General features: G+C 41.4%; 1 protein-coding gene across 1 annotated transcript; it reads left to right on the top strand.

The window, feature by feature from the left end:
• The first annotated feature begins 7,367 nt into the window (after nucleotides 1-7,367).
• C1GALT1C1 (C1GALT1 specific chaperone 1) lies at nucleotides 7,368-12,313 on the top strand. Its single transcript, XM_012475521.2, has 2 exons — nucleotides 7,368-7,506; nucleotides 10,928-12,313. The coding sequence occupies exon 2, from the start codon at nucleotides 10,933-10,935 to the stop codon at nucleotides 11,887-11,889; it is 957 nt and encodes a 318-aa protein (XP_012330944.1). The 5' UTR covers nucleotides 7,368-7,506; nucleotides 10,928-10,932; the 3' UTR covers nucleotides 11,890-12,313.
• The last annotated feature ends 758 nt before the right edge of the window (nucleotides 12,314-13,071 follow it).

Genomic DNA, 13,071 nt, shown 5'->3' on the forward strand with positions numbered 1-13,071 from the left:
GTTGACAAATGGGACCTAATTAACTAAAGGGCTTCTGCACAGCAAAAGAAACTCTCAACAGAGTAAACAGACAACGTACGGAATGGGAGAAAATATTTGCAAACTATTCCTCCAACAAAGGTCTAATATTCAGAATCTATAAGGAACTTAAATGATTTTACAAGCAAAAACAACACCATTAAAAAGTGGGCAAAGGACAACCATGCTCTGTGTCTCCACCCAAATCTTATCTTGAATTGTAATTGCCATGTGTCCAGGGAGAGATCTGGTGAAAAGTGACTGCATCATGAGGGTGGTTCCCCCATGTTGTTGTCATGATAGTGAGGGAGTTCTCACTAGAGCTGATGGTTTTAAGTGTGGCACTTACTCACTCTTCCTCTCTCTTTCACTCTCTCTCCTGCCACCATGAGGAGAAGTGCCTTGCTTCCCCATCACCTTCCATTATGATTGTACATTTCCTGAGGCTTCTTTAGTCATGCAGAACTGTGAGTCAGTCCTGGCGCGGTGGCTCACGCCACCTGGGTAATTTATAAAAGAAAGAGCTTTAATTGACTTACAGTTCTTTTTTTTGAGACAGAGTCTTGATCTGTTGCCCAGACTGCAGTGCAGTGGCACGATCTCGGCTCACTGCAACATCTGCCTCCCAGGCTCAAATGACTCTCCTGCCTCAGCCTCCCAAGTACCTGGGACTACAGCTGTGCACCACCATGCCTGGCTGATTTTTTTATTTTTAGTAGAGACAGAGTTTCACCATCATGGCCAGGTTGGTCTCAAACTCCTGACCTCAAGCGATCCTCCCACCTCAGCCTCCCAAAGTGCTGGGATTACAAGCGTGAGCCACTGCACCCAGCTGCATGTTCTCATTTATAAGTGGGAGTTAAACAACGAGAGCACACGGACACAAAGAAGGGAACAACAGACACCAGAGATTACTTGAGGGTGGAGAGTGGGAGAAGGAGAAGATTTAAAAACTAACTATTGGGAACTATGCTTATTACCTGAGTGACAAAATAATGTGTATGCCAAACTCCCAAAACACACAGTTTTCCTTTATAACAAGCATGCACATTTACCCCTTTACCTAAAATGAACGTTTAAAAAAAATACTACTGGCTCGATGCAGTGGCTCACAACTGTGATCTAAGCACTTTGTGAGTCCAAGGCTGGAGGATTACTTGAGGCCAGAGCTCAAGACTAGCCTGGGCAACACAGCAAAACCTCGTCTCTACAAAAAGTTATCCAGGTGTGGTGGTGCATGCCTTTAGCCCCCACTACTTGGAAGGTTGAGGCAGAGGGATTGCTTGAGCCTAGGAGTTTGAGGCTGCAGTGAGCCATAACTGCACCACTACACTCCAGCCTGGGTGTCAAAGTGAGATCCCATCTCTAAAAACAAACAAACAAAAATAATGCATTTGCCCTTATTTCTGTGACAGAGATTACTATAAGTGGGGGTTTGCTGGGCAAAAGAGTATGAGCATTTTTAATTTTAATAGATACTAGTTGCATGTATTTTTAAAATTAGGGCTGAGATATGGAATGTTGTTTAAAAAATGTCATTACTAACTGGGCATAGTGGCTCATGCCTGTAATCCCAGCACTTTGGGAGGCCGAGGCGAGTAGATCACCTGAGGTTTTGAGTTAGAGACCAGCCTGACCAATGTGGTGGAACATTGTCTCTATTAAATATACAAAAATTAGCTGGGCGTGGTGGCATGTACCTGTAATCCTGGCTACTCAGGAGGCTGAGACAGGAGAATTGCTTGAACCTGGGAGGTTGAGGTTGCAATGAGCCAAGAACACATCACTACACTTCAGCCCGGAAGACAGAGTGAGACTTCCTCTCAAAAAAAAAGAGAAAAAAGAGGTTAATGCCCTTTTCAGCCTTAGCCCACCTGCACCCAGGTGAAAAAAAAGAAAAAGAAAAAAGAAAAAGCCATACATTAATCATCTTACTAACTTTATTTAAAATGCTTAGTATATTTAAGTGATGCTTCAAGTAAAGAACTGGGTTCTTAGACAATCTCTCATTAATAGCGCTTTGGTGTTGAAAATCCCATGGCTTATTTTGTTTCAGAGTATCTTACATCATTTTTAAATAAGCCAATTCAGCAAAGTCTCAGGATACAAAATCAATGTGCAGAAATCACAAGCATTCCTATATACCAATAACAGACTTAAAGAGCCAAATCAAGAACGAACTGCCATTCATAATTGCTACAAAGAGAATAAAATACCTAGAAATACAACTAACAAAGGATGGAAAGGACCTCTTCAAGGAGAACTACAAACCACTGCTCAAGGAAATAAGAGAGGACACAAACAGATGGAAAAACATTCCATGCTCATGGTTAGGAAGAATCAATATCATGAAAATGGCCAAACTGCCCAAAGTAATTTATTGATTCAATGCTATCCCCATCAAGCTACCTATGAACCTCTTCACAGATCTGGAAAAAAACACCTTAAACTTCATATGGAAGCAAAAGAGAGCCCGCATAGCCAAGACAATCCTAAGCAGAAAGAAAAAAGCTGGAGGCATCATGCTACCTGACTTCAAACTATACTACAACTTTACAGTAGTCAAAACAGCATGGTACTGGTACCAAAACAGAGATATAGACCAATGGAACAGAACAGAGGCCTCAGAGGCAATGCCACACATCTACAACCATCTGATCTTTGACAAACCTGACAAAAATAAGCAATGGGGAAAGGATTCCCTGTTTAATAAATGGTGTTGGGAAAACTGGCTAGCCATGTACAGAAAGCAGAAACTGGACCTCTTCCTGACACCTTACACTAAAATTAACTCCAGATGGTTAAACATAAGACCTAACATCATAAAAACCCTAGAAGAAAACCTAGGCAAAACCATTCAGGACATAGACATAGGCAAGGACATCATGGCTAAAACACCAAAAGCATTGGCAACAAAAGCCAAAATAGACAAATTGGATCTAACTAAACTCCAGAGCTTCTGTACAGCAAAAGAAACAATCATTAGAGTGAACCGGCAACAAACAGAATGGGAAAAAATTTTTGCAATCTACCCATCTGACAAAGGGCTAATATCTAGAATCTACAAAGAACTAAAACAGATTTACAAGAAAAAAAAATCCATTCAAAAGTAGGCGAAGGGTATGAACAGACACTTTTCAAAAGAAGACATATATGGGGCCAACGAACATGAAAAAATGCTCATCACTGGTCATTAGAGAAATGCAAATCAAAACCACATCGAGATACCACTTCACGCCAGTTAGAATGGCGATCATTAAAAAATCTGGAGACAACAGATGCTGGAGAGGATGTGGAGAAATAGGAACACTTTTACACTGTTGGTGGGAGTGTAAATTAGTTCAACCATTGTGGAAGACAGTGTGGCGATTCCTCAAGGACCTAGAAATAGAAATTCCATTTGACCCAGCAATCCCATTACTGGGTATATACCCAAAGGACTATAAATCGTTCTATCATAAAGACACATGCACACATATGTTCATTGTGACACTGTTTATGATAGCAAAGACCTGGAAGCAACCCAAATGCCCATTGATGATAGGCTGGACAAGGAAAATTTGGCACATATACACCATGGAATACTATGCAGCCATAAGAAACAATGAGTTCATGTCCTTTGTAGGGACATGGATGAATCTGGAAACCATCATTCTCAGCAAACTGACACAAGAACAGAAAATCAAACACCACATGTTCTCACTCATAGGCGGGTGTTGAACAATGAGAACACATGGACACAAGGAGGGGAGCATTACATACTGGGGTCTGTTGGGGGTGAATAGGGGAGGGACAGTGGGGGTAGGGAGGTTGAGGAGGGATAACATGGGGACAAATGCCAGATATAGGTGACAGGGGAATGGAGGCAGCAAACCTCATTGCCATGTATGTACCTATGCAACAATCCTACATGTTCTGCACATGCACCCCAGAACCTAAAGAGCAATAAAATATATATATATTTTATTATATATATATTTTTTTATTATATATATATTTTTTATATATATATAAACCTAAAGAGGGTTTATTATATATATATTTTTATATATATATAAACCTAAACCTATATATATATAACCTAAAGAGCAATAAAATATATATTTTTTTTATTATATATATATATTATGTTTTTTTTATTATATATATATTTTTTATTGCACTTTAGGTTCTGGGGTGCATGTGCAGAATATTATATATATATATATAATTACCAACCACTATAAGAAGCACTGCTCTTGTATCATTAATATTTCCAGTTTGGTATACAGTACCTTCCTATACTAAAAGAAGAATCATTATATTTTTTTCCCAGCTTTATTGAGGTATGTTTGACAAACAAATGTATACAATTAAAGTGCACAATGTGATGATTTGCTATATGTATACATTGTGTAAAGATTACCAAAATCAAGCTAATGAACATATCCATCATCTCAAATAGGTACCCTTTTTTTCTAGGAGAAACATTTTACATTGTCTCTTTGTCACAGTCTGAATTTTGGGTGTCATTTCTGTCCTGCCTGGTCCCTTTTTGCAAGGACAGACTGGTTCTTTGCACTCTTTTAAAAGTTATTTTTGGCCAGGCACGGTGGCTCATGCCTGTAATCCCAGCACTTTGGGAGGCCGAGGCGGGAGGATCACGAGGTCAAGAGATGGAGACTATCCTGGTCAACATGATGAAACCCTGTCTCTACTAAAAATACAAAAATCAGCTGGGTGTGGTGGTGTGTGCCTGTAGTCCCAGCTACTCGGGAGGCTGAGGCAGGAGAATTGCTTGAACCCGGGAGGTGGAGGTTGCAGTGAGCCAAGATCATGCCACTGCACTCCAGCTTGGTGATAGAGCGAGACTCTGTCTCAACAAAAAAGATATTTTTATTGGCATATTTTCCTCTTTTTCTTTTTGTCCCTATAATTTTAAAGATCCCTTTATTTGCTGGTCTTCAAATTCAAAAGTAATAGGTGCTTTTTTATATCCAGTGAAACAATGCAATACAAAGATGTGTAAAGACAAAGCTAATCATCCCCATCTCAACCTTCTGATGTAATCAATATTAAGAGCTTGCTAAGTATTCTTCCACAACTCTCTTTGTTCATATGAACAGATCAAACCTATGTGCACAAGTTTGTTTCCACCAAAACATAATCATATCATATACAGTATTTTGCAATTTGTTTCACTTTATATGTATATATACATACATACACATATATTTTATATAATACATGAAATAGACTGTATTACTTAACAAAATATAATGGAAATATTCTGCAGTCTTAAATTCTTTTCCAGTTCTAAAATTCATTTTTTCTTTTCTAGAAGGCCCACTGTCAGAAATAAATTTCATTTTAGTATTTGTTTAGAAAACATACCACCATTATAATTATTGGTAATAAATTATTTAATGTCTTTCTTCCCATTTCACTGACAGCTACATGAAGTCAGGGTACTTATTTTGCTAACCACATATCTCCAGATTTTAAGGTAGTGTTGCCAGGATAGCAACTGCCTACAGTATATTTGTTCATTGTTTCAGAGCTGCCTGAAACCTTCAGTCTACTTAAACTAGGTCACTGCCAACAATCAAATATATGTGTGTCTTTAGGAACTCAGACCCAAGTAAGTCACCACTCAGTTTTATCTGAATGGAACCTAGTAACGATACATTTTAAATAATTGTTAGAAATTGTGCTTTATAGCAAAAAGCCTTCTGCCACAAAAATGATTTCTTTTTTGAGATAAAGTCTTGCTCTCTCTCTCAGGCTAGAGTGCAGTGGCACGATCTTGGCTAACTGCAACTTCTACCTCCTGGGTTCGAGCGATTCTCCTACCTCAGTCTCCTGAGTGTCTGGGATTACAGGCACGTGCCTCCACCCCAGCTAATTTTTGTATTTTTAGTAGAGACGAGTTTTCACCATGTTCATCAGGTTGGTCTCAAACTCCTGACCTCAAGCGATCTGCCCCCATCCCCACCCCACAGTGCTGGGATTACAGGCATGAGCTAACCTAACTGGCCAAAAATGAATTTTAAAAGACAGATCTGTCGGGCACAGTGGCTCACACCTGTAATCCTAGCACTGTGGGAGGCAGAGGCAGGCGGACCACCTGAGATCAAAAGTTTGAGACCAGCCTGGCCAACATGGCGAAATCCGGTCTGTACTAAAAACAAAAAATTAACCAGATGTGGCGGCATATGCCTGTAATCCCAGCCACTCAGGAGGCTGAGGCAGGAGAATCACTTGAATCTGGGAGGCAGAGGCTGCAGTGAGCTGAGATCGCACCACTCAATTCCAGCCTGGGCAAAAAAAGCGAAACTCCGTCTCAAAAAAAAAAAAAAAAAGTCTGATCACATATTTAGTGGAAAGAGAGCCCTGCACTCTTAATTAGGAGACCTGGGGACCGGGTGCAGTGGCTCACGCCTGTAATCCCAGCACTTTGGGAAGCCGAGGTGGGTGGATCACCTGAGGTCAGGAGATCGAGACGAGCCTGGCCAACATGGTGAAAACCCGTCTCAACCAAAAATACAAAAATTAGCCTGGCGTGGTGGCGCACGCCTGTGATTTCATCTACTCGGAAGGCTGAGGCAGGAGAATCGCTTGAACCCGGGAGGCGGAGGTTGCAGTGAGCCGAGATTGGGCCATTGCACTCCAGCCTGGGCAACAAGAGCGAAACGCTGTCTCAAAAAAGAGAAGGAGGAAAAAAGGAGACTTGAATTCCAGTCCCACCTCTGCCATTAATTTTCTATGAAATAGGCACTACTGTAACATTTTTTGTACTTTACAAATGAGGGAACTGAGGCACAGCGAGGTGAAGTAACTTTCCGAGCATATCAAAGGATGTGGTGAAGACAGGATTGGATTCCAGGCAGGGGGCTTCAGATCTTTAGGGAATGCTTGATGTCATAATTCCATGTCTATTTCAGTGGCTTGCATTTTTGTCTCAGCCCAGGAGTACTGGGGGGACACCGTCTTGTCAATATGAGGGTTCAAGGACACAGGGGGACATCAGAGAAACCATCAAGAGATCTGATAAGAGCAACAAGGGAAGCAAGAATCTCTCACTCTCACAATTTCTAAGCCAGTAAGGTGAAGCGGGAGGTGTCAGTGAGTCGTATGCACGCCGTCCTCTCCGGTTGGGTACAGGAGAGCGTGCGGGTCACGCCAGGCGAACGCTCGTCTGTGAACTCGGCGGGAGGCGGGGAGAAAGGGCACGCGATGTGCGCGCAGCGTGCGCGCCAGCCCTTCCGACGCCTGCGCGGGAGGGCAAACGGACGGCTCCGCCCAGCCGCGGGCTCTTTTCCTCCACCCCACTACCCCCGCCTTCGCGGCGCGCGCTTTCTTGCCCTCCCCACCTTTAGCGATACCAACGAGAGGACACCGCCTGCATCTAGAGCAGCCCGGCCAGGAGCGAACCCGAGTGGCGCGCAGACGTGCGAGGAAACCCGTGCGCGGCTGCGCTTTCCTGCCCCCAAGCCGTTCTAGACGCGGGTGAGTGGCGGGGCCTCGACCCCCACCCCAAGCGCACCCCGACTCCCCCCTATCTCTTGGGGGAAGCCTGGGCCCCAGCCCGCTCCCAGCATGCTCCACGCGGGATGCTCGGGCAGGTGCAGCGGGAGGATTGTCCGCACTGGAGACGTAGACCCTTCTTTCTGGGGGCGCTCTCTTGATCCCTCAAAGGGATCTTGAGGTGACCATCCCTCTCACTTCTCTTCTCTATATCGTCTTCCTCCCTTTTCCGTACTTCACCCCAACTGCCTTCACCCAAAAAGGTTAATCTAAAAACCACTGGGGTAGTTTCTGCTTCATTTGTGCTCGTGTGCAGTTTTAAGTTTCCCTCTGCACAAAGCACAAAATATCCTATCATATGCATCCCTAGTGTTACGTTTTTTGCCTCACTGATGGGGAAAATATCTCCTTAGTATAATTTGTGCAAGTATATTTTTATTTAAAATGTGTAGACCTATTGAGTTTTCGTCACTATTTTTGCAGCCAGGTGTAGGATCACCATCAGGAAGAATTCTGGCACATATGCCATAATTGAGCAAAGAGACGTATGTGAATCATATATTGGCCAGAAATAATGAAAACTGCGTGACATAAAATACAAAAATCCTATATAAATTAATTTTAGAGCGCACCTGATAATTCTTTTTTTTCTTTACTTTTTTTTTTTTTTTTTTTGAGACAGTATGTCGCTCTTGTCACCCAGGCTGGAGTACAGTGGCACAATCTTGGCTCACTGTAACCTCTGCCTCCCGGATACAAGCAATTCTCCTGCCTTAGCCTCCTGAGTAGCTGGGATTACAGGCGCCTGCCACCATGCCCAGCTAATTGTTGTACTTTTAGTAGAGACGGGGTTTCGCCATGTTGGCTGGGCTGGTCTGGAATTCGAGACCTCAGGTGATCCGCCCGCCTTGGCCTCCCAAAGTGTTGGTATTATAGGCATGAGCCACCGCACCCGGCCAATTCTATTATGCAGAGCTTGTTTTCTGTCATTTCTCTTACTTCTTGAAACTGTGTTTATTGACGTCTGTGAGTGACACAGGAAAGCCTTTCTGCCTTTTGCCCCACCCACCGCTCAGAAATTACTTCTGCTGAGCTATTCCACACCTTGTCCTTCTTGTAGAAGTCAAAGTCCCGTTTTCTCTAGAAGAAAACCATAGGAATGGTTTCCTTGTAGCAGTGTGGTGCTGTTGGGTACAAAACATCAGTGGTCAACAGATCCCACTTTTTTTTCCATTTGTATGAGAACAAGGATATTCAGTAACCCATTTATTAAACTCTAATATGGTAGAAGCACTATGGTAATTGTTATTCTGTAATGAAAAAAAAAACATTAAACTGATATCGAGGAATGTGGTTTCTAGTCCACTTCTACCACTGTCTAGCTGTGTGACTGAGTCAGTTATTTAACCTCTGTGGACTTCCATTTCCCTCTCTGTAAAATGAGAAAGGTGACTGACATTGGGTACTTTTCTAAAGCTCCTTTCAACTTTAAGAGACAATGGCAAAATCTAAGGAGCTCAATAGATCACATTTTTGTGGAGATGGAGGGAAGATTGTGGAAATTTCACCCTTTACTAGAATAAATGGCTAACATACAATTGTTTTTCAACAGGTGTATTTAATGCTGTCTTTTAATTTCTTTTATTTATTTATTTTTTCTGAGACAGTCTCACTCTGATGCCCTGGCTGGAGTGCCATGGTGAGATCACATGGTGAGCCTCCGCCTCCCGAGTTCAAGAGACTCTTGTGCCTCAGCCTCCGAGTAGCTGGCATTACAGGCACCCACCACCACACCCGGCTAATTTTTTGTATTTTTAGTAGAGACAGGGTTTCACCATGTTGCCCAGGCTGGTCTCAAACTCCTGAGCTCAAGGGATCCACCTGCCTAGGCCTCCGAAAATGCTGAGATAACAGGCATGAGCCACCGCACATAGCTCTTATTTCTAATTGAAATAAAAGTGTAAACTTGGCCAGGCGTGGTGACTCACGCCTGTAATCCCAGCACTTTGGGAGGCCGAGGATGGTGGATCACCTGAAGTCAAGTGTTCAAGACCAGCCTGACCAATGTGGTGAAACCCTGTCTCTACTGAAAATACAAAAATTAGCCACTTGTGGTGGCATGCACCTGTAGTCTCAGCTACTTGGAAGGCTGAGACAGGAGAATTGCTTGAACCTGGAAGGTGGAGGTTGCAGTGAGCCAACATCATGCCACTACACTCCAGCCTGGATGACAGAGTGAGACTCCCTCTCAAAAAAAATAAACAAATAAAAAGTATAAATTTTTCCCTTTTTACTTCCCCAAAGAAGAATAAAATTTGAGGAAATAAAAATGTTTATTAATGGGCTTCAGATATGTCTATCAGTATTCCCTTTTCATCCAAAAAAATGTAACTTTTTATTATGGGCTTTTATTGCATCAATAGTTGGGATACTATCTTGGAAACCATTTAGTTTTAGGAACAAAAGGGTAAATATTACCATATATTGTATCATTCCCAAGAAATTTGTTTTATATGTACTCAAAACACTTAAGGACAGCAGCCATCAGTTAAAGAAAGCACTATGTTGAGAACAGAAATGTCAGAACAATACCATTGGTGATTTGCCTTTTATAGGTGGTTTTATCTGTTCAATCCAAGGTTTCGGTGTAAGAGGCCTATATGTGTGTGTGTATATATATATATACACACACACATATATACACACACACACACATATATATATATATTTTTTTGAGGTGGAGTTTTGCTCTTGTCACCCAGGCTGGAGTGCAATGGCATGATCTTGGCTCACTGCAACCTCTGCCTCCGAAGTTGAAGTGATTCTCCTGCCTCTGCCTCCTGAGTAGCTGGGATTATAGGCGTGTGCCACCATGCCCGGCTAATTTTTGTATTTTTAGTAGAGATGGGGTTTCACCATGTTGGTCAGGCTGGTCTCAAACTCCTGACCTTGTGATTTGCCCATTTTGGTCTCCCAAAGTGCTGGGATTACAGGTGCGAGCCACCACACCTGGCCAAAGTCCATTATATTTTTAGAGGTATTTAAATAATGCAAGCTTGTGATGTGAAATTATTTAAAGAGAATGGTGGATGGATAACCTCTGTTACACTGGTTTCAAGGGTTAATTAAATCCCCTTAGATGAAGTATGAAACAAATTCTCCACAGAGGAGTTGTTGCAAAGTTCCAGTTTATACCAAACAGTAATCAGATACCACTGGAAGCTAAAGATCCTGAGAGACTTTGGTATTATATGCAACTAACTTGATTTCAAGCTTGGGAACCTTTTCTTTAAAAAAAAAAAAAAATCAAGAGCAAAATGTAAGTATATAAGGAATGCCAAATCAAATTTATAGACTAATCCTTTTCTGTTAAGTATTTTAAGAGTCTTTTTCTTCTTTATAGGCAAAATGCTTTCTGAAAGCAGCTCCTTTTTGAAGGGTGTGATGCTTGGAAGCATTTTCTGTGCTTTGATCACTATGCTAGGACACGTTAGGATTGGTCATGGAAATAGAATGCACCACCATGAGCATCATCACCTACAAGCTCCTAACAAAGAAGATATCTTGAAAATTTCAGAGGATGAGCGCATGGAGCTCAGTAAGAGCTTTCGAGTATACTGTATTATCCTTGTAAAACCTAAAGATGTGAGTCTTTGGGCTGCAGTAAAGGAGACTTGGACCAAACACTGTGACAAAGCAGAGTTCTTCAGTTCTGAACATGTTAAAGTGTTTGAGTCAATTAATATGGACACAAATGACATGTGGTTAATGATGAGAAAAGCTTACAAATATGCCTTTGATAAGTATAGAGACCAATACAACTGGTTCTTCCTTGCACGCCCCACTACGTTCGCTATCATTGAAAACCTAAAGTATTTTTTGTTAAAAAAGGATCCTTCACAGCCTTTCTATCTAGGCCACACTGTAAAATCTGGAGACCTTGAATATGTGGGAATGGAAGGAGGAATTGTCTTAAGTATAGAATCAATGAAAAGACTTAACAGCCTTCTCAATATCCCTGAAAAGTGTCCTGAACAGGGAGGGATGATTTGGAAGATATCTGAAGATAAGCAGCTAGCAGTTTGCCTGAAATATGCTGGAGTATATGCAGAAAATGCAGAAGATGCTGATGGAAAAGATGTATTTAATACCAAATCTGTTGGGCTTTCTATTAAAGAGGCAATGACTTATCACCCCAACCAGGTAGTAGAAGGCTGTTGTTCAGATATGGCTGTTACTTTTAATGGACTGACTCCAAACCAGATGCATGTGATGATGTATGGGGTATACCGTCTTAGGGCATTTGGGCATATTTTCAACGATGCATTCGTTTTCTTACCTCCAAATGGTTCTGAAAATGACTGAGAAGTGGTAGAAAAGCATGAATATGATCACTGTATAGGACATGTGTTGTCATTATTTGTAGTAGTAACTACATGTCTAATACAGCTGTATGTTTCTTTTCTAATTTGGTGGCACTGGTATGATCACACATTAAAGTTAGTACATTTTTAATGGGGGTGGTTTTTTTTTTTCCTTTAAAACACATGAACATTGTAAATGTGTTGGAAAGAAAAGTTTTGAGAATAATTTGCAAATAAAGGATATATTAATAAATATATTTATGTGATAAATTCTAAATTATGAACATTAGAAATCTGTGTGGCACATATTTTTGCTGATTGGTTAAAAAATTTTAACAGGTCTATAGCATTCTAAGGTATGCAAATGATATCTCTAGTTGTGAATTTGTCATTAAAATAAAACTTTTAGCTGTGTGTTCCCTTTACTTCTAATACTGATTTATGTTCTAAGCTTCCCCAGGTGCCAGTGGATTTGCCTTCTCAAAATGTACAACTAAGCAACTAAAGAAATATTAAAGTGAAAGTTGAAAAGTATCGCTGAGAAAAAAAAAACTGAAAATTACTTATTGAAGTTGAGTAATTTTCCTGGAAGCTAATTTAGTGTCATTCCTCAGAGCATACGCAATTTCAATTTAACTGTCTGTACTTCAGCATGTACATACTGACATTTGGTGCCTATGAAGAATGTCATGTCATTTAATTTTGTTCTCAGTTAATCAAGCTCCCAGCTGCAATTTGAATAAAAATGTACTCCTGCTAGGTCAATGAGTTCTGTGGAAATCTTTGAAGAACTTGTTTTGGCCATCTGGCAGTTTCACTTCTCTGAGTTGAATCCATTCTGGATTTTGGTTTTTTGAGACAGAGTCTTGCTCTGTTACCCAGGCTGGAGTGCAATACGTGATCTTGGCTCACTAAAACTTCTGCCTCCCTGGTTCAAGCAGTTCTCCTGCCTCAGCCTCCCAAGTAACTGGGATTACAGGCACCCACCACCATGCCTGGCTAATTGTTTGTATTTTTAGTAGGGATGGCGTTTCACCATGTTGGCCGGGCTGTTATCAACCTCCTGACCTCAGGTGATCCACCCACCTCAGCCTCCCAAAGTGCTGGGATTACAGGCATGAGCTACCACGCCCAATTGGTTCTGAATTTTGTTTCCTTGTTCAAGTTCAGGAATTTTTTCCCA

Source organism: Aotus nancymaae, unplaced genomic scaffold, assembly GCF_030222135.1.
Source record: "Aotus nancymaae isolate 86718 unplaced genomic scaffold, 86718_ANA_hifiasm-v0.15.2.pri h1tg000004l, whole genome shotgun sequence".
Taxonomy (NCBI): Eukaryota; Metazoa; Chordata; class Mammalia; order Primates; family Aotidae; genus Aotus; species Aotus nancymaae.

What these genes read in the sequence shown, in the direction of transcription:
- C1GALT1C1 (XM_012475521.2), top strand. Translation starts at nt 10,933, where the DNA reads ATGCTTTCTGAAAGCAGCTCCTTTTTGAAGGGTGTGATGCTTGGAAGC.